Source organism: Fusarium graminearum, chromosome 4, assembly GCF_000240135.3.
Source record: "Fusarium graminearum PH-1 chromosome 4, whole genome shotgun sequence".
NCBI lineage: Eukaryota > Fungi > Ascomycota > Sordariomycetes > Hypocreales > Nectriaceae > Fusarium > Fusarium graminearum.
In genome coordinates this window covers 3724354-3744948 of record NC_026477.1, presented here as the reverse complement: position 1 = coordinate 3744948, position 20595 = coordinate 3724354, and the positions used below count along the sequence as shown (strand labels likewise).

Here is a 20595-nt window from a genome sequence, read left to right as displayed (position 1 = left end):
GACAGATAGAGAGGAGAAGGGCATTTAGTTTACAGGTACAGAACTGTTTTGGTTTAAATGACATATAACGACTTATGACAGAGAAGGGGTTTCAAGATACCAATATACAGGTCGCTTTACTAGGCCATAATAACAACGCTTCCATCCCACGAGTTTTCCAATCCAGGTTCCTCAAAAATGTGATGCCCAATCCTTTTGACGTATATCCATCCGAGCAAAAAAACAATAACTTCGTTTACTTTTAATCGGTAATCATCCCACCTTGATAATAGCTTCTTCAATAGCACTTCCAATTTCCGATCTCGGTATTCCCGGTCCCCTCATTAAACAGCAAGATCTTGTAGCTAGCGACAAGACAAGGGCGGGCACGCTCAGTCGCACCGTCACAGGGCTATTCTTGGGTTGCGTCGGGAATGAGAAGCAATTCACAAAGCTCCAGCTCTCGGGTTGCTTTGGAATAGCACTTCCCACGTCGGGCATGGGTGAATTATTCAGGTTGAGTTCCAGCGTTTCGCTATCGATCATCCGGGCACCCAGCGCGAGGAGCTGCTTCTCAACGCCAACAATACTGAAGAAACGGGTGAAATGATCGATACGTGACCCAGCCGGTCGCGTAGGCCATGGCCATTCAATATCCTCCATAGTCGTCGGGTTGAGCTCACCGCGAGCATAAACATGATGTCCGTATCGTCCATAAGGTAAATCAATAACGCGATACATTTCGTGCTTTCCAGGACCAATTAGCCAGCGTAAACGAGTCAGCATTTCCTCCTTGGCACGGCCTTTGAGCGTGTTGCAGAACAGACGAGCTTGCATCGGTGTCATGGCGTGTTCAGGTGGCGAGTTTACAAGGAGTTGACATGCTATTGTTAGAGCTGTGTTGGCGAGGCGGAATGAAAAGGGCGAGTTGTACTGCGGTCCTGTCGGGACGACTTCGCTGGGCGCAGTGGGCGTTGTACCGAGCCAGCCGTTGCCAAAGATTTGGGGCGCAAGGTTGAAAGACGGGATTGAAACGGGTTTGCCGAGGGACGGTTGCTGGAAGTTGTGGAGCGTTGTGAACTGTGGCGTTGGCGGTGATATAGACGTTGCCGACGTCGTTGAGTTTGACGTCGACAGGGCGCTCGTCAGTGCTGAAGTCTGTGGTGGCTGAACAGGGTGGACTCGTCTCAACGTTACGGCTAAGGAAGAACCGGAATCCGATGTCGTCTCACTGCGCTCACTGTCGGGACTCTGCGATTTGTCCGTGGGCCTGTTGTCATCGGTTGGAGAACTCGATCTCGGCAGAACGACAAGGTCCTCCTCTGGACCAACGACCTCATGAGCTAGCTCCAGAATCCTCTCCATGCTACGCCGCAAGCTCCCCACGAGACTAGGCTGGCCGTTCACGATGGCTTCAGTGGTGAGCATCTCGTCAACAAAGGACATGAAGACGGAGCTCATCTCCTCAACGACCTGCTCCAGACGGCGGACGCGCTGGGCCTGTGCAGCTTCGGCGGCTTGGCGACGACGGCGAAAGATGTTTTGGGCTTCGCGGTTGCGTTCGCGACGGGCCTTTTGAAGTAGCGGTTTTTGTAAGTATGGTTGAGATTGAGAGGATAGGAGAATGAGTGAGGAGTTAGTTTACCTTGAGAGCTGCATCGTCGTTTTCTTGGGTGCTGGAAGATAAGCGACCTCTTCGCTTGGTGGGGGATTGGGCTGTCATTTGAGTAGCGAGTGGGTTTCGTATAAGTGAGGACTATGAGTGAATGAAACGAGATGACAGATGAGAGATGGCGAGAGAGAGGCAAGGCTGATCTTATCAGTCAGCTATATATGTGTTAGTAATCCACAAATGTCATATAATAAATAAAAAATGAATGAATGATTATAAATAAAATAAAAAATGGAATAAAAGGGATAAAAATGTGAAATAGTCTGACAGGTGAAACGGTAGTTTATCGCGGCATTCAAAGGTGGCGATGGATGAGATTTAAATGAATGGATAAATGTTGGACTCGAATCTTCGGGTTTGTTTTAGATTCATTCTTCCTCTTCCTCTTTCCCATTTCTGACCCCGTGACCCCTGCTGAGGTCAGTCACTGACTTAGTAATCCTCAGGGGGGGCATTGGTCCAATAAGGCTGCAGCAAGGGATCGTGAAGTTTAAAACGATGCGTGGGGAGAAGATCCACCATCAGAGCAACAACAACTCGTGTTCAGGTATATGCGTGCAATAGCCGTTAATTAACTATCCAATTAATTCCTAATTAATCTGAGACTTTATCAAGTCCAGACTTCGTCAAGTCCAGACTTTGACTAATTATACTCCTTGCCTCCCCATCCTCCCTCTCCAATTACCTGCGCAAAAGCACCCCTAGCCTGCACCAACTCATGATATGTTCCCTCCTCAACCTTGATACCACCCTCCAGCACAACAATGCGATCCGCAATCGCCATCATTTCCTTGCTGTGCGTTACCACAACGATCGCCATCTCCCTCCTTGACTTACCCGCGATTCGCCGCATTGTGTTCCTGATCACCTCTGCGCTTTCCGCATCCAGTGCGCTTGTTGGCTCGTCAAGCACAAGAAGTCTTGGCTTGCGGAGTAGTGCGCGTGCGATACTGAGACGCTGTGCTTGGCCGCCTGAAAGAGCTTGGCCACCGTCGCCAACGTGGGTGTTGTAGCCATCTGGGAGAGATGAGATATACTCGTGAAGACCAGCTGCCTTTGCAGCAGCCATGACGTTGGGGAAGTGACGTTGCGGCGATAGTTCGTTGAGACCATATGTAATATTCTCTGCGATGGTGGCTGGGAACAGGAATGGTGTTTGTGGAACGTATGCCATCATCGACCGAAGATGTTCAATGTCGATGTCGGAGTGAGAAATACCAGCAAAGGTCAGTGGCGATTCCGTGCTGAGTATGGAAGCTCTCGAAGGGGTATAAAGACCCAACATCAGCGAGATGACTGTAGACTTGCCGCAACCAGAGCTACCGACAATAGCTAGACAGTCTCCAGCATTGACCTCAAACGACAAACCTCTCAGGACAGGTCGCGAGTTTGGCTTATATGAGAAGCCAAGGTCGTCTAGTCGTACTGGAAGTGGTGATTTCGGCTTCTGTTGTCCGCCAGCCTCGCTTGGTGGTGTCAGCGGCATATTGGCGTACTCCAACATCTGTGCCGCAGTGGACTGGGCCATGGTGACTTGAGGTATCGTACTAAGAATACTTGTCGCTGTGCCCATACTGAACAGAAGAAGGTTCACCACTGCTACGACGGATGTTGGTGTAATCGCTTTCTCCGAAGCCAAAAGCACAGTTCCGTAGTAGAACACAAGCGCTGTGAGGGGGTAGTTCACTGACTGGTAGAGGCCAAAGAACGCACTTGTACGGCCGGCTCTCTTCTTGCCCAGGCCCAGGGTATGTGTTACTGCTCCGAGGTACTTTTCGCTCATGTAATTCTCTAACGTGAGAGCCCGAACGACTCGGATGTTGAGAAAGATCTCGGTCAGAGCAGCGCTGGCTTCCTCGGCTCCTTCATTGCAACGCGCCTCCCACTTACCGCTGATAATGGTATAGCCTTTAACTGCGCCCATAACGACAGGTAGCGGTGCGAGGGTGACTAGGGTGAGCTTCCAGGATATGACGAGTGCCCACACAATGGCGGCAACGATCATGACGGTGACTGTGATGAGGATGGGTACAAATCGTCCCACAATGTTACGCATCTCTTCAGCGTTTCGGTCTAGACATTCGTTGATTCGGCCAGGAGAGTTGCGCGACCGGTCGAACCAAGATCTTGGCTGTCGAAGGATTCGTTTCAGGGCTTCCACACGGATGGTATTGATCCATGCTTGGCCAACCATCTCAAGCAGGTAACGACCACCACCGGTACAAACTCCGTCGACAATAGCGATGACACTGAGAAAAATGGCCCATTTCTTACCCTCTGCTAGCTTGTCGCCTTGCGACCACATTGCACCGAGAAGCTGCGCAAAACAGTATGCAAATGCAGGTATAGAGCCGGCTCCAATCAAGCAGGTAATCACTCCAATGATAAGGAGAAACCGATGGCCCCGGCCGATAGCTGGCCAAACAGTCTTCAAGATTGCGATCAATGACATGGGTGGAGGGAGTTCCTTAGTCTCATCATCCTTATCCTCTACCTTGTCGGTCAATCTTTCTCGTCGAAGTCTTGTGATGCTCTTTGGGCGTTCTGATCCACCAAAAAGGTATTTAGGCTCATCGAGCGGTCCTAGAGTGCACGAGGTCTCAAAGCCATGCAGACTAATTCGGCTTCTGAGAGAGCTGTTGTGCTTTTCGTCGTAAAAGTCACCCATAGGCCAGTTGCTGGCGGCCGTTGCTGGGCGCTGTTCTTCATAAAAGGTTTCCATATCCCACGCCCGAGCCGTTCCTATGCGAAATGCTGCTGCTGCATTGGTGCCAAGCGTCATGTGTTGCGATGCTCTTGTAGGGGCTGGGCTAAAGGACTCCAACTCTCCGACAAGCATTCGCGAAAGTCGAGATGCTCTCATCGGTGGCGTAGGAAATAATGGAGAAAGGGGTGAGGTGGGGGAGATGGGCGAGTCGATATTTGGAGTATCCTGCGCTGTAGATGCAAGTGTGGCAAATGTTTTACCACCTTGCTTGTCAAGATCCTTCCTGAAGCCTTCTTGCACGAGAGTTGCGTTATCCATCACATAGACAAAGTCGTTATCCTCAATCTGGGCGACGTCGTGTGTGATAATGATGGTTGTCTTGCCTCGTCTCCATGCACGGATGGCATCTATGATAAGAGTTCTGCTGACCTGATCGAGACCGCTTGTAATCTCGTCAAGAATGAGTACAGGAGGATCTCGAAGTCTGGCTCTAGCAAGCGCTAGTCTCTGCTTCTGGCCACCACTCAAGTTATATCCGTCAGCACCGACATTAGTTTCAAGTCCTTCGGGAAGTGCTGCAAGTGTCGACTGAAGCAACGCTGCATCACAGGCACCCATCACTTCAGATCGTGTTGCTCCGTCAGGGCATTGGTGGCCGAATGCAACGTTCTTGTAGAACGATTCGTTGAACAAAACACTTGACTGCTGGATCAAGGTAATGTTTTCGCGGACCCATTGTCTGTCGAGTATCTGTAAAGGCCGACCGTCGACATGGACTTGTCCTCTCAGGGGCTCGTAGAAACCGACGATGAGGTTACCGAGTGTGCTCTTTCCAGAACCGCTTCGTCCGACAATAAAGGTTATTTCGCCAGATGGAAAGAAGAAGTTCGATTCTTTGAGTACTTTGACCGTGGGGTTCGAGGGGTATGCAAAGCTCACCTGCTAAAGTCAGTACTTGTCTTGGCTAGTCAAAAGAGAACTCACATTCTTCAGCTCGATGTCGCCACTGCAGAATCGGGGTCGCAAAGCGCCAGCCATGGGCTTGACCGTGCCACCATTTCTCATGTTACGAGTAACACTTGAGAGAAACCCACCAGCCGACATTCCCTTGGCGAGTACCAGCCACTGCGGCATCAAAGCTTCAATACCTTGAAAGGCTGCAAGTGTAGAATAGAAAGTTGTCAGGACACTTCCGGCAGCAAGACCATCGTTGTTGACGAGTACCACACCGTACCAGAATCCCAGGACAAACATTGCCACAACCCAGAAGGCGACATAGCCCATCTGGAGGGCATTGCACTGGGCTTGGACAAGGTACTGTTTTGCTGCGGCCTTAATTGATTGGTAGTACTGCCAAACCTCCTGGTCATATCCGTTGAAGACCTTGACGAGATCGATTGCTGTGATAGATGCGACGGCGAACTTTGAGGCCACGGCCAGTTCGCGTTTTTGGGCTTGGATAGTGGGCTCCAAACGCTTGGTCGCAAACGAGAGTACGATAGCTGAAATTGGAAGAGTGGCGAGAAGGACGAGGGTGAGTTTCCAGGAGTAATAAAGTGCGATGCCCAGAGAAGCGAAGGAAGTGATAATGTCGCCAACGAGAAGGCCGAGGACTTGGGAAGATGCAAGCTGCAGTTCGCGGGTTTGCCTTTGGAAAGTTAGTAAGGGATTAAGATGGGAATAAGGTACTTACGTCTGTATTCTGATGAGAAGACTAGATATGCCTTCAGATTGGGCATCGAACCAGGCCATGTCCTTCGAGAGAAGACTTGTAAAGATTTCCCGCCTGACACTGCACGCCTGTAACTCTCCAAATATGACCCAGAGCGCTAGAAAGGCTGTACTTGCGAGCCAGTTCCCAATTCCCATTCCAAGAAGGACAAAAGCCCAGTCTGAAACCAGGGCGAGGGCTTCATCCCCGTCATATGTGCCATTGCCAAAGCCAGCGATGGTATCGAAGATCTTTCCAAGGATGACAGCGAGGACGGTTTTGAATGCTGCCGAGAATGCTGCGGCTATTAGAGCAGCAATGAGAGCTCCGGTGTGTGACTTTTTGGTAAAGGCGAAGAGTTGTTTCCACGATGATTTGGCGTCTTGTTCCATTGCGAATGAAGTTGAAGATTAAAGATTAACGAAAGTTGTGATTTCAATCTGGATTGAGAAGGAAGGGAAAGAAAAAGGACGAAACGATCGAGGATATTGAAGAGAATACATGGTAGGCGATGGCGACAAGGTCAAAAATGAGGCACAGCGTTTGTAGTACAAAGAACAATATGAAAGGGCGAGTGGTGGTGATGGTGCACAAACGAGGCTGACGGCAAGGGCCTTAGTATTGTTCTCGTTGATATTGTTCAACGACTAACCCGCAAACCCCGCACGCAAATTATTGGCAAATCTGCAAGATAAATTGATTGCGTTTGGCGGGCCATTTTTAATAGCCTTTTCCATTCGGGATTCTAAAGGCGACCGAGATGCCGACGGTGTTGCCACTGCTAAATGGCACTCAACTTGACGACATGATATCTTTTTGACTGGCGCATTAGACGAGATGATTGCTTGGAGCTGTTGGTTCATCTGACGTGCACTACTTCATCCGAATTGATGTATCCCTTGCGTCCTCTACTCTAATAAGTCACCTGCCTAGTCTCGTCGTCCTCTTTGGGGGCTATCGCAGGGCTGGCTTTGTCCCAGAACTTGAACAGTGGACATATAAATCATCAGTTTCAACGCCAAGGCCTGGTTAACGGCCGGAGCGATCTCTTTTTAGTGCCGCTGGTTCCGGACTCTGTCATGATGTTGCCTCTTCCTCCCCCCTTCCTGTTCAATCTCGGGGCACACAGCCCATTTGATGGGTTATCTAGAGAAAGGCATGTGGCTGCTGACGATAGTGACCTTGATGTTTGGCCCATATGGAACTTACCACTGGTTTGGGGGATATATTATGCATTGACTTGTGGAAATGTCATCCAATTCTCGGCTTGCGAGTTGTATACATGCATCGAATCTGTATATTGTTCTGGGGTCAGATTCTCAGATGCACTCATTAACTTAATACCGTTAACTAAGATTTCTTTTCTCAATTTTATCTTTCTTTGCTGTGATACGTAAAGGTAATATACCGATTCCACCAGGATACATTCCATCCGCACTATTTTACAGGCCAGAACATACTTAGCTTCTATCAACAAGACCATGATTACTCATATTCAAAGGACCACCCCCAGGAAAGCACCCTCTGTGGAAGTTGTCATCGAGCTCTCCCTTTATATATTCTCAGAGTCCTTAATCTCTTGTAGCTGCTACCATTCGAGCTTCCCTCGTAGTACATGGGCCCGGACACAGGATCATGGTTCGCAACCTCAGTGTGTTTCGGTCATCTAGGTACCATATAAGCAGAGTATACAATTAAAGCTCTTAACAAACGTACCTAACGATGGAGAAAACCAAGGAACAAAGAGCCAGAAGCCATATTAGCGGGCATTTATTTATAGGGACCATTTGGTCGACGATGCTAGGCTCTCTAAGTAATCAATCGTCCTGCGCGTTCAACGCGGCCATTCTGTTGGTGCATGTATGCAAATTAGTATCGTGTATTTACTCCACGCATGTTCAGACCGATGTCTAATACTTCCGAATGGAACTCGGCTGCATTATCAAAGCCAAGAGTCTGTACTTTCAAACCGCCAGACTGGCGTTCTACCCTATCGATCCAGTTCAGGACCTTTTCGGGCGCTTCGGCTTTCGACATGAGAAATAAAATACAGTGGTAACTCGCGAACTGTGAGGAGGATTCGAACGATCAGCTGTCCTCACGACCGGGCCGTGTGGCTGTGGTAGCTTCTTTCATATATTCCCGGCATGGGCTCTTGTTGAGGAAGAAACCTGTAAGGCAACAGGTTACTCTCCAAACACGGCAGTCAAACCAGACGATTCGCTATCATAATAGACATGTATGATAGAAGTGAATTCGCTAAGCAATTATGGGACGCTAGATGCTGTTTTGGACCTCGTTTGGAAGAGGAGGCATAACTTGGGCGTTACTATAGTCGTTCCTTTGGTGTGTGTACTTATAGAGAAAGGCAGTGCTAGCGAGTGCATAAAGAGTGGCTTGAGGTTTTATATAAAGGAATGAGAATGAGAATGATGAAGAAGTGAAAATGCATCTCCTATGGGAGAGTCTAGCTATTTATACTTGTTTAGCAGCCGTTTGACTCTTGCAAAAATATGCAAAGTATGTTGATCATATCCCTTGTGATACCAGGCATCACTCGTCCCAATCTGCTTGCGCAATCGATTGTTAAGCAAAATGTTGCCATAGTATCAAAGAGATGTGTGGCATAAAGTACCTATGCCAAGAAATCACAGAGAAAGCTTCCTTTTGACTTCATCTCTGTCAAGTTTGTGCTCCAGTCTTTTGCTCCAGCCCCGGTGGTTTAGACTATCATGCAACGAGAGCCACCTCACTTACAAACAAGACAAGCAAAGTAGTCACGGGCCTTGAGACTCTAGACGTGTAAAGCCTGGCTCACATTCAACAAGCTACATATTTGTTAATACCACGCTCCCTGTCAACGATAACCACCAATAGCGACAATCCGGTATGGTGTAGTGGCTAACATTTCGCGCTCTCATAACCTGAGAGATCAGTACCGCGGAGCCCAGGGTTCGATTCCCTGTACCGGAGTTAGCAAATATTATCTTTTGCCCGTTATAGTGGCATCTTTTTGCTGCTTGTATTGCAAAGTAAATGATGTCTGTTTGCCACAACGCAACGAGACGGATGTATCTACCAGCGTTTTGCACTGTGCAATCTGTAGAGACTGCATCTATGACATTCCAGCAAGCACTAGAAGCATCGTTCATACGAACAGGTGATAATTGTGTAATCTTTTCAAATTGAAACATACCTATAGAATAGCAATAACTTCTAGATAGCCAATATGATATGATTATTCTCAATATATAAAGCCAGCTTCTATCCATCTGTATCAGATAAATCCATCCATCAAGATCTACAATCACAGTGCTAATAAGCGCAAACACTATACGCTGATATCATTTGTGGCTTCTGTGCCCCTCCATCATCATTGCCCCACGTTCAAGGTTTTTGCCCAACGACAACCTCAAACACAGCTTGAATACACCAAACATCACCAAAATCCCCTCCATCACGATCGCAGACAATCCACCAGTCATCATGGATCCCCTCGATAACATGGCCGGTGCCCCCGTGCCCAAGAACTTTGACGCCGAGAATGCCCAAAACAACGAAGACGTGCGTCAAACCTCAACCCCCGCCGTCACAATCCGAATCAGTCTGATTAACAAACCCGCAGATCGAGAAGCAATTCGCCGTCAAGGTCGTCCAGCACATGCAAACCTACTGGTCCATCCTCGAGCGCGTCAAGGGCTCCAGCCTCCGCCTCACAAAGATCGACGACGAGATCATGGAGCACCTCAAGGAGGCCTTTCCTGACTTCGACCCCGCCGCCAAGGTCGACGAGGACGCCATGAAGAGCAAGGACGGCAAGAACAGGTGGCGCGAGTTCATGATGAAGTACGAGAAGAAGGTCGACGACTACAACTTTGGTACCATGGTTCGCGACAGCCCCAAGGTCGAGTACGAAGAGAACACCACCATCTTTGTTCCCCGCATGCAGTTTTACGCTTTCGAGATTGCACGGTAAGTGGCTGAGTTTATTTTTTAGGCACAGGAAGCTGACTTGGGATTGCAGAAACCGTGCGGGTCTCAATGACTGGATTTACGAGCAAGCTCAGGCTAAGAAGGCCAAGTCCAAGTAAACGGAAACTCCGATACAAAAAACAAAAAATTGAACAAAAGCGAATTTACCATATCGAGCTATGCGTCCACAGCGTCGGGCCTCGAGCCCACACGAGTCCCGTTGCGCAAAACAAGGTTGCTTGGCAGCGGATATTGGATGCAACATCGATGACTTTATGAGATGAATGTGTTTTTTTCGGACAGATGGAATTTGGGAACTATTCTCACATGGGTTTTATATACTGGATCATTCCGTGATACCCCTAGAAATAAATGGCATCAACATCTGGCTGCATTATAATGTTCTTTTCGCTCGTCTGTCGGCTACCCTAAACCGAGGGTATTGATTGCATTTGAAAGTTATCAGCAGAATGAGATGTCGTTATATATGGTGAAAAATGCGCCCTCCTACAAAAAGACTTGGGACAGTACATTCATCTTGGTGCATGTTTACCCGACTTCGTAATCTCATGGAAAATAAAAATATATGTAATATCTGGTGCCAGATTCCCGGCGCCACACCACAGACACACAAGTCGAAAGAATGACAACCTCCTCAAATAATACTATAGTCGAAATGAACACCCTAACGATGAGCGATGTTGGTATACGCAATACAATCATATGCTTTTATCCACCTATTCCCTCACACCTTAAGGAACTCATCGATATTTACCCTCTGGAAATAGCTCACATGGCCAAACTCAACCCAGTGCTGAGCTATGCGATCATGACTAACGAGGATAAGATGGCTTTTAACAAACCTGTCTGTTGGATTGTTAGTAGTTGCCTTGCAAATCCCCGCTTACACTTACCTGATATAAACCCTGTGTCTGCAATGTGACCTTGGCTATGAACCATCTTCATACCCTGAAAGCGAGGGTCTGCCGGAGGCCCAGTGACAAGGTCGTTCAAATCTTTGGCCAGAAAAGTGATCTCTCCTCGCGGAACATTGGGGTCACCCGTTAGCTTAATAGCCTCAAGCCGTCCCTGATACGTGCGTCCTTCGTCCCGTCTCGCTACCCAAGCCCCTTCGGTTTCCGTCTCTCCGCGTATGAGCCCGAGTTCTTCGTCCGTTGCCGGCGTCTCGTCATCGGGCTGGTGGACAAGCAGGAATTCGCACCCGTGGGTACTGTAATCGCCAACCCAGATGCCTCTCCAAGGCTTCAACGGCGTTGGCGTGTACAACTTTGGATCGAGGGTTGAGTAGGTGATGAGTTCCTCGCCGACGTGGACGCCAGGAAGACCACCGGCCGCTGCGGGACGAGACAATCTTAGCATGTTAAATATCCCAGTCATACCGGCAGCCATACCAATACGAGCTAAACCGCCCGCCATTTCCATCCACTGACGAACTCGGAAGAACCTCTCCGAAACATCCCTGCGTCGTCGGGGCCGAGTCGCTGGCGTGTTGACAAAGATTCCCTCCTCTGTGATCTGCGTACTGCCGCCCGAGACATGATGGTCTGAAGGTACAGAAGGCGGTGGCCATATGTTGCCGTACGGGAATGGGCTTTTGAGGTTGTCTTGGGCCTCTTCTTGGTCAAGCTCGCATGTCAGCATAAAGTTGCTGAACAGAGCGTCGATTCGGTCATCAAGCGTGACAGGCATCTCGTCGGCAAATCGATTAGCACCAGGTCGCGTTGTGAAATCAACGGGGGCTTCTTCTCCAACCCGGAACTGCAGGATAGGCTTGTCGAGATGGAGTTTCACTTTTGGGTCGAACTCTTGGATCAAGACATCGCCTTGGCCAAGCCAACTCTGATGCAGTGGTCGACCTCTGCTTGCAAGAAGTTGATAGCCCTCTATGCAGCCTCGACGTGGGTCGTAACGAACAAGCATGAGTCTGCCGGTAAGATCTCGATCGCAAAACCAGATTTTTTGCCGGGGAAGGAACCAGAGACGATCATGCGAGGCGTAGAGGTCATGATAGCTGCTGCAAGGATGAGGACTGGTGAGAGTCATGCCGGGAACATTCTCTTGAACAAGAGGCTGCCATAGTATGTCGGAGAGGGCATGCTTGCGCAGATCTCGGCAGGTAGCGGATATAGCAGACAGATCATAGGGTGAGAGATGAGAAAGAATGTTATCGATGAGCTCAGGAGGGAGGTCTAGAAGTAATGGGGTATCTGATGGTATCTCTGGTGACGACAATGGCCGCGATAGCGGTGACTCTGGTGCTTGACTTGAGATGGACATTGTTTCTGAGAGAAGGGGAAAAGGTTAAGTGAGATGCTGTATGATCAAGACGAGAACAGTTAATAGCTCATAGACTGACTGAGTAGTTTAGTTAGTTTATATCACTTGGTTTCGGCAGGGGTGGCGAGCTAGATGTTGATCCAGACGGTCTGGCCCGACTTGGGGAGCTGCGAAGTGAGCTTCAATTTAGTTAGCCATGACCCCAAATGATGCAACTAAGCGGAGTTCAGCCGGACCCTTGGAAAGGGCGTGTAGACAGGAATGGACTGACTTGGGATGGCGCTTGCAATTAAAACTGTCTAAATTGTGCAGCAGATCAGTTGATTAATATGTTGGAGATGTCAATCATATCACATTATATATATATCTGTCACATTTTGGAGGATCCATTACCGATAACTGCCGGGGGAGAAGTGGAGAGGATCGTCGTCACCATCATTTAAGTGCTGGCTGATCTATTACCGGATGATATATAACATGTGTCAACATATATCTAAATATTTTGTTAAATTGAAGAACTGTCCAGATCTCAAGCACCTGCACATCAAGTCGTACGCACTTGTCCAACCCCAGTCGCTATCGACCTTGCATTATCAATCAGATCAATTGTCCTTTATCAGCGGTGATCCATTTAGGTCTTTTAAGGGTCTCGTAGCGAAGCTGTGCCGCCGCTAGGACTAACAGCGGGTGGTTGGAGGTGAATCTAGGCCCCGGTCTAGCTCTAGCTAAGTCCAGGTCCAGGTCCAGGTTCAGGTCGCATCTGCAGCCGAGTTTCTAGGTTTGAGGCCTGATACCCGTACCAACTTGTTCTGCTTTGCTTTGCTCAATCTCAACACCAAATTGCTAGGTCACACGCTTCTCATCGTCACCGAAACCGCACATTTGTACTACTGTGGCTACTAACCTCTCTCTGCTTTGTTGGCTGACTCTACACCACCCGTTTATTAGTGCGGCGACGTCATCTAACCATTGGGAATACCTTCACCTTTCGCCTCTCACGTCACTCACCGACACCTGCTTTATTATACTTGAACTTCTGTCTTGGCTATCCATTCCTAGCCATCATTAACACTTTGCCATTTTATATTATTATCAACTTCAATTTGCAATGATGAGCGCCTTGATACCCATCCTCTCGGAGATTCTTCCGATGATAATGCCTGCGACTGCCAACATCACCAAAGCCGAGCAGCTCGAACCGACTCATCCAACTGTTGAAGGGCCCGTCATCGAACGTCCCGCCGTCGTGGGCAAGTGCGACAATATGTGTGTTTCTGGTGAGTAGATTGTCTCAGATACAATCTCCCGGCTCTGCGTTGCGTTACTGACACCGCCAAGTCATCACCACCCGACCACACAGTAGATCTTCGATCAGGCACAACAGCGAGCAAGGTCAGTCAAGGTCATCTGTATTGTAACAAATATCTAATTCATGTTTAGATACCATAATCTACGCCGTCTCTGGTAACGGTACTCTAGTCGTCAGCGAAGCCGTCAATTCAGAACTCAAACACCACGAGCTGGCTCCTGGAGACTTTGCCTTTGTACCTGCATGGATTGAACATCAGATTAAAAATGAGTCTGATGAAGACTTTCAGTTACTCATGATTCAAAACGGACCATCTCCGATTCGGGCAGACTTGTCTGAATGGGGTGGCAATGTCATTAAAACAAAGAATTAGCGAACGGACAAGGTGTTTTCTTTTGTTGCTGTCTATCTCGACTTTGTTCTATTCTTGGATTATTCCGCAGATGCTACCCACTAACTTTCGCACCTTGATTTAATCATCTGAATCACCGAATCTCTACTTGTCCGATCGTCAAACACTTGCGCATGGTCCAGCTTTGGAAACATGACCACCTCTACGCCGTTGTGCGATTCCGCTACTAGACTCCGTGTTCGCATTTCCAGATCAACACCCAGATATTCTGCAACTGCAGCAGTATCGACTATAAGGTCGCGACCAGCCAGCGCCACGGCGGCATGCCTCGTATGACGACTATCATCTTGAGTCCCTACCAGATCTTCTTTCCAAAGAATATTCTCGCGCCAGAAGAAATACCTGCCTAGACAAAGCGCAACGCCTGGATCAGTACTCGCGTAATACCACAGCTGCCATTCATTAGCTCGCTTGGGCTTCCGACGAGTAAAGTTGTATGCCACGTCGGGAAGATGAAGCATGATAGTAACGGGATCGATGAGGACAACTGATGGTACGCGATGCTTGAGTCTGGAGTCATGGAGAATATGTGTCGTCAAGACAGAGCCGTAAGAGTGCGATACCAACGCAAATTTGTCCCAATGATGGTGTTCCAGGATGGCTGTCATTTGAGACAAGAACTCTCTCTTATCAGGAATGGCTGGGGTGAGGCGGAACGAGATGGGCAAGGTTTCGACGGCAATTACACCGACGCTCCTTTTCTTATCGCCTGTGTCATAAATTCCAGCCAGGAAACCGATGTATGTCGACAATCCAACCCCAATGCCGTGGAAGAACACCACGGGAAGTTTGTCTTGGGCTGTATGCGGGCGGTGCCAGTAACTTATTTGTGAAGAGGGTGATTGCTGGCCTGGAAGCAGCTCTTGTGGGCGCGGTGGGAAAACACGAAGCGCAGAGGAGCGAGGTCGTCGATAAAACTCAAATCCATGCCAGCGTAAAGCAAAGTGGGTGAACTGGTCGATGAAGAAGATGATGAGATACCAGAGAAGACTGCGATATGTCGTCGTGATGCCATCGAGAGTCAGACGAAGGCTCTTGGCATTTCCCCTTCCATCTTCGAATGGCCGTCCAAGTCTGTTCTCGAGAAGCACCAGATAGTGTTCAACCTCTTCCTCCACCATCTCCTCGTCTTCTGCCAACAGGCCTTTCCCATCAGGCTTTTCGAAGAAAGCCCACAAGAGAAACTCTCTCACGTTGTCCCGCCGAATCTCATCCGGATCCGCATCCAGGAACCACCACTTCAAGTAAATCTCAGGCGAAGACACATTTTCGAAGCATCGCTCAAACAGTGCTTTTCGATCTTGTCGCGAAAGTTCCGGTGGGTAGACTGCATTCCGCTTGAGCCGACCAAGAAACGGTCTGTATATGAACAGGTAGAAGACACACTCTGCCAGCAACGCTGCTAGGAGAACACAGACAGTCGGAAACACCACAGAAACGGGCTGTAAGAGAGGCAAGATAAAGATGAGAAATATGTAAAATAACGGCGTGTAGCGAAAGAGGGCGATGGACAGGCGGATAAAGACCCATTCACCGAAAGATGTACCGAGCATTCGGTGATATGGCGCCCGTGAATCGGACTTGGGGTTTTAATTCTTTGCAGGATGAAAAAGATAAAGATGAGATTAAATGATTTTTTTTTGTTGGCCTAGAAAATCTTCGGTGACGTGTTTGTCGAATGGATCTTGCTGTCGTTTCGTTGGGGCGTACCACTTTCTATCACCATCAGCTGGCATTGATCGACTGGAATTACAAGGGTCTCAGGTACTGAAGGATTGTGGCTTGTGGCTGATCGAGCATAGCCACATCTGCATCCCTAGGTAATCTGGGAGACACAACGAAAGCCAAGTACTACAGGTCGGGTTTTTGTATCAGAGTCTGCTTCTCCACGTTACATGCTACCATCAGTGTATGACAAGTCTCGAAGAGTTTTCGAAGTGCGATATTCCATTTGTAAACAATCCATCACCATGTAACACAACTAAAATTGGGTAGACAGCAAACCGTCACGGAGAACCAGGGATTCGATCCGAGCCAAAGATGCGGCTCAGGGACTCCAGATCTCATCAAGTTCATGTATTCATGTAGTACAGGAACCAGTTTGAGTAATATATTGTGGAACTTTAAATAGCGAAAAACAAGTTGTCCGACACCGCAACTTACATATGCATATGCACGGAAACTGTGCAATGCGACCATATTCACCTAATCTGGAACCTCGATCTGATAATATGGCCAAGGAGATGTGGCTTGGTAGCCAAGATGTGTAAAACGACTGCCACACTCCGTATTCGTATAAGTTAGATGCCTTGAAAACGCTTATACTGGCCACTGTCCCTTTATTTTGAAATGTATACTAAGGGGGGGCATATAAGTATCTCTACCTTATTCTATGGGCGATTGTTAGCGTCTAGTCATGTACGTCTTACATGTCGACTCAAACCCAGGTACCTAAGAAAGGGAACCCCCTTTCTCTTACGTCCCTTAGTGGCTTATTAACAACGCCAACACTACCGATATTTGCCCGCACAACACCTCATTGGTCCATTCAGACTGTATAATGATTCCTTACGAACTGCACATATGACTTCAATTCTTAGAGACAAGCAAGAGAGTTCATTTATTTCAACCATCCGCTATAAGTCCCCGCCAATGTTTATCTTGTGAGTCAGGAATACAAGATTAAAAGGTAATACTGCAGATGTACATGTCTGAAGACGTATATTTTATTACGAATTGGTCGACTAGCATGAAGGTCAAGTACAAAACAGTCCACGGCGACGTTGTGTATCAGAGCCACCTCCCACAGCACAGCCCGCACATGTATGTTGCACATGTAAGTTTTATAATAGTCCGAAACTTGCACTGAATCACTAACGGTGGCATTGGTACACTTGTCATACAGCATACATGACAAGACGCACGGCCAACTCGAGGTTCAGAAGCGTAGACAAACAGACAAGTATACAACACCAAGAGGACTCTCGTGAGGTTTCCAATGTATACGCATAATCAAATAGTAGAAAGAATGGGTTGATAGTTCTTGTAATGAAGTGTGTGTGATGAGAAGTGCCAGGATGAGGTTGTGTGAGGTTAAAATGCTGTCTTCTGATTGGCTAGTGGGGGGTCCTTCAACCTTGGGCCTCCAGACTTAAATAAAGTCCTCCTCCCCCCCGATTCTGTTCTTACACTCTCCCTTCTTCATACCTTTTCTTCAGTTCCATCAAAAATCATCTCCCATCTCCTTCAAACCCACCATTGCTTCTGACTTTCATCACTTGATAACACTCAAGAGTTCAATGAGTCTCAGTAGGACTCCTTTCGTACTCTTATCTGCCCTGCCTTGCTGTCGCCGTCACTTGAGGCCCATATACTGCATCGTATATCTGTACGAACAAGACATACTTTCCTTTTCGCAATAGAATGGCTTCTCATCGTGCTTTCCCCAAGTCTGCCCCTTCTTCACCAATGTATGAACTCAGGCGAGCCCACGGCCAAGCCCCAGCACCAAACCACCAGAAAGCCAGTGAGAGGCAAAGACTATTAGCAAGTCCCAGAAGCCTAGCTGATCCTCTCCGCTTGGTCGATGTATCTGGATCTGGCCTTTTCAGAACCATCCCTAATGGCGCTGAGCAGGTCAGAGATGCCGATGCTCGGCTGCGAAGACAGGTACCACGATCACATGGCTTGCATCAGCTGTCCAACCAAGACTTGTGCCCATACACTGGTCAGCCATCTCTCCCAAAGTTAGAGCCAGAATATGAACTGTATCCGATTTCGCCTCGAAAGCGTCTTCGGGTCTCACTCGAGAATACTCTGGTCCCCTCGCACAAACATGATCAACCTTCACATCTCGCCTCTGACGAAGGTCTTGCGCACACTGGCTCATGGTGTCACTTGACTCCTATTGACCCCAGCGAAGCGCAGTTGGAGACGCATGACTCTGAAGAGGATGTTCTGATTGGAGATTGGTATCCAAGGACACCAATCGACACCCGAATGTCCACGCCAGACCTCCCTCCGCTGTCCACGGACTATGAGTTTTGCCCATGTCATATTCCGTGCGAACACAGGCAGGACAAGATTAACGAAGACTTTTACTTCGCCACAAGATCCAAGATGGACATACAGAGTATGTTGAACCACTCCTCGTCGAAGGACTTGGCAGATTGCGCGATTGCTAATGAACGCAGTGATTGATGCGCTGGCGCACATTATCCAGAACAGATCAACTCCTGGGCAAGACCGATAGCTGCTGTTTAATTAGTGTGCTGCAATAGTGGAATTCGTGCGTAGTAGATGAAAAAGAACTGGCGTTCAAAGCAGGCGATTGACAATTAGATATGGATCTGATAACAGAAGGCGTTATCTGTTGAACAGGTAGTTATTGAGGCCTGTCGATTTATTTTATGAATTCGAGCCTGTGTTTGATCATTATGATGAATGGTAACGTTTCATCTCATCAGCTGTGAACTCATTGCGAAGCAGTTGGGCCTATGTCTTGATAGTGAAGATGGTTGGTTTATCTGAAGGACAAATAATGTTCCTAAGTAGGTACCTGCGAATTGATATTTTGCTTGGTTATTAGTGAAAATGTATTGAGAATGGATATTTTCCGGTGACTTCAAGTTAACACTTGGTGTTCATTGAAGCGACTTGGTTGAAACGATTCGAAGTAGAAGGAAGGACTCGGGGACTCTAGGACTGTGGGGAATTTGGGGGTGGAAGGGAAGGGAAGGGACGAGAGACGCACCTACTCAGGCAACAGTCCTGCTGGTGCCTCAGGCATCACTAAGGCATTCGTTCTATATCACTTGCTGACTTCTCAACACTTCGACAGATATGGCAGACAATTGCTTTAAAATAACTTCGAATTCATCGCTTTCCTATGCTACGGATATTTTTAAACACATCCCTTATCTTGGCGATTTCATGACTTTGTCTGGAACCTAAAGCTGATGCTGTAATCTAATCTGTAGGCTTTAGCTTACCTAGGCTGGTGTAGTTAATCCAATGACACAAACCTGAACGAGCATGCAGAGATGGAAAAACACTCACGTCATACCTAACTATAAGGCTTACTTACTACCAGCGCCACTACCAAAGACATTTTTAATAAATAAACAGCTGCGTTATTTTGCTTCACCTTCATCATCATTTGTTTTAGTAACGGCTGTAGGTTAGGTCTTTGTTAATCGCGGCTCGAGCTTAGCGACTCAGTTACGTCATTCAACTTTCCTTTTTAATAGAGCGAGTTCTAGACACAGACAAAACACCAAAGAAAGAGCTGGTATAGAAAGAAGCGATAGAAAAAATGGCTGAGAATTACATCCTGCGCATCACAGCTGGTCCTCATTATGACCTGAGCCAACAGGCCGAGGTTCCAGTCAACGTCGCCAAGCCCACCACCATCAAGAGCGACCGCGCTGACATTGAACTCAACGTCCGCATCAACGATTACAAGGGTCTGCCAAGAAACTCACCATCAACATCTCCCTACTTTTCAACTGAGCCTCATGCCTACAACCAGGATCAATACAGTATTTCATTCCGTTTCACACCAAAGAAACCTTCCAGCAGCGACACTGATGACGCCTCCGGGATCAAGGCCACCGACTTACAATTCGGCAATGACTTTGACCACCCTATTCGAGACCGCCTACCACCAGGATTTAATACGGCTATGGGCATAGTTCGATGGTGGATTGATCCTGGTCTGGATGGCGATGCTTACGCCGATAAACCTTACTTGTATGGCCCAGCATTGAGCTCCTTCAATACCATCCACGTTGGCGAGGGTGATTTTGATGAAGAAAAGGGCGGACTATGGTTCGAGGAAGGTGGTGACGAGGATGGTCTTGAGGCCCGTGAAGAAGTTGGCGCCCCTCTCACCAGCAAGGCTCGAATGAAGTGGGCTCTCAGGGCGGATAGCAAAGAGAAATGGGTGTTCGAGTATGGCCAGACATATGGCTTCGACTTCTTCAACCCCTATCTGAACTTTTCCGACCTCGCTCTGAACCTCCCTGGATTTCAGCTACCCATAATGAAGTACTGGGATGGCCAAGGTCTCAGGTAAGCAAAACCCCTTCCAGTCGAACGAATATCTCCCCTGCTATATCGTATTGCCTCCAATGATGGGCAAGAAATCCCTTCATCTAGCCCTCTTCATTTACACTCGTTACAGGCCCGGCCCAAAACGCTCACATCAGCTCAGATATGTCCTGCGCAACAAAGAAACGGAAGAGCCATATCTCGTCATCTTGTTCTCGCTGTACCACAAGGATTACGTGAACGAGGATGGTTCGTTGAAGGAAGGTGCTCACGATTCGTTAAATCTGCCCGACAAAGTCGACATACAGCACGACGACGAATTCGATGGAGAAGGAGCACCAAAGGAGGCGACGGAACGATTGGGCCCCAAGATTGATGAGAAAGGGAATGGACAGACTAGCGCGGATGATATCGACTGAGTCAAGAGGGTTGCATTAAAGGTTGAGGCGCGACTCGTGCTGCTCCACGACGTCTCAAGTTGCGA

At 48.2% G+C, this 20595-nt stretch overlaps 8 protein-coding genes and 1 non-coding gene across 9 annotated transcripts; 5 read left to right on the top strand and 4 right to left on the bottom strand.

Annotated features, from left to right (window-relative positions):
• Positions 1-40: 40 nt before the first annotated feature.
• FGSG_07517 (uncharacterized protein) lies at positions 41-1734 on the bottom strand. The gene is made up of 2 exons (XM_011328991.1): positions 1625-1734; positions 41-1551 (listed from the first exon to the last, which is right to left on the bottom strand). The coding sequence occupies exons 1-2, from the start codon at positions 1700-1702 to the stop codon at positions 253-255; spliced, it is 1377 nt and encodes a 458-aa protein (XP_011327293.1). The 5' UTR covers positions 1703-1734; the 3' UTR covers positions 41-252.
• Positions 1735-2204: 470 nt separating this feature from the next.
• FGSG_07516 (uncharacterized protein) lies at positions 2205-6461 on the bottom strand (the record flags this gene model as incomplete). Its single annotated transcript, XM_011328990.1, has 3 exons — positions 2205-5297; positions 5343-6006; positions 6052-6461. The coding sequence occupies 3 exons, from the start codon at positions 6459-6461 to the stop codon at positions 2295-2297; spliced, it is 4077 nt and encodes a 1358-aa protein (XP_011327292.1). The 3' UTR covers positions 2205-2294.
• A 2491-nt stretch (positions 6462-8952) lies between these two features.
• Positions 8953-9042, top strand: FGSG_20674. The gene has a single exon. It is a non-coding gene; the product is annotated as a tRNA-Glu (tRNA).
• Positions 9043-9377: 335 nt separating this feature from the next.
• On the top strand, positions 9378-10438 carry FGSG_07515 (uncharacterized protein). The gene is made up of 3 exons (XM_011328989.1): positions 9378-9633; positions 9695-10041; positions 10094-10438. Exons 1-3 carry the CDS (start codon positions 9556-9558, stop codon positions 10158-10160), a joined length of 492 nt encoding a protein of 163 aa, XP_011327291.1. The 5' UTR covers positions 9378-9555; the 3' UTR covers positions 10161-10438.
• Positions 10439-10786: 348 nt separating this feature from the next.
• On the bottom strand, positions 10787-12339 carry FGSG_07514 (uncharacterized protein; the record flags this gene model as incomplete). The annotated part of the gene is made up of 2 exons (XM_011328988.1): positions 10787-10908; positions 10956-12339. The coding sequence occupies 2 exons, from the start codon at positions 12337-12339 to the stop codon at positions 10787-10789; spliced, it is 1506 nt and encodes a 501-aa protein (XP_011327290.1).
• A 1156-nt stretch (positions 12340-13495) lies between these two features.
• Positions 13496-14021, top strand: FGSG_07513 (uncharacterized protein; the record flags this gene model as incomplete). Its single annotated transcript, XM_011328987.1, has 3 exons — positions 13496-13616; positions 13678-13731; positions 13780-14021. The coding sequence occupies 3 exons, from the start codon at positions 13496-13498 to the stop codon at positions 14019-14021; spliced, it is 417 nt and encodes a 138-aa protein (XP_011327289.1).
• An 80-nt stretch (positions 14022-14101) lies between these two features.
• FGSG_07512 (uncharacterized protein) lies at positions 14102-16259 on the bottom strand (the record flags this gene model as incomplete). The annotated part of the gene is made up of 3 exons (XM_011328986.1): positions 14102-15419; positions 15814-15911; positions 16224-16259. 3 exons carry the CDS (start codon positions 16257-16259, stop codon positions 14102-14104), a joined length of 1452 nt encoding a protein of 483 aa, XP_011327288.1.
• A 1224-nt stretch (positions 16260-17483) lies between these two features.
• On the top strand, positions 17484-18260 carry FGSG_07511 (uncharacterized protein; the record flags this gene model as incomplete). The annotated part of the gene is made up of 1 exon (XM_011328985.1): positions 17484-18260. The coding sequence occupies one exon, from the start codon at positions 17484-17486 to the stop codon at positions 18258-18260; it is 777 nt and encodes a 258-aa protein (XP_011327287.1).
• A 1114-nt stretch (positions 18261-19374) lies between these two features.
• On the top strand, positions 19375-20530 carry FGSG_07510 (uncharacterized protein; the record flags this gene model as incomplete). The annotated part of the gene is made up of 2 exons (XM_011328984.1): positions 19375-20132; positions 20245-20530. 2 exons carry the CDS (start codon positions 19375-19377, stop codon positions 20528-20530), a joined length of 1044 nt encoding a protein of 347 aa, XP_011327286.1.
• Positions 20531-20595: the final 65 nt, after the last annotated feature.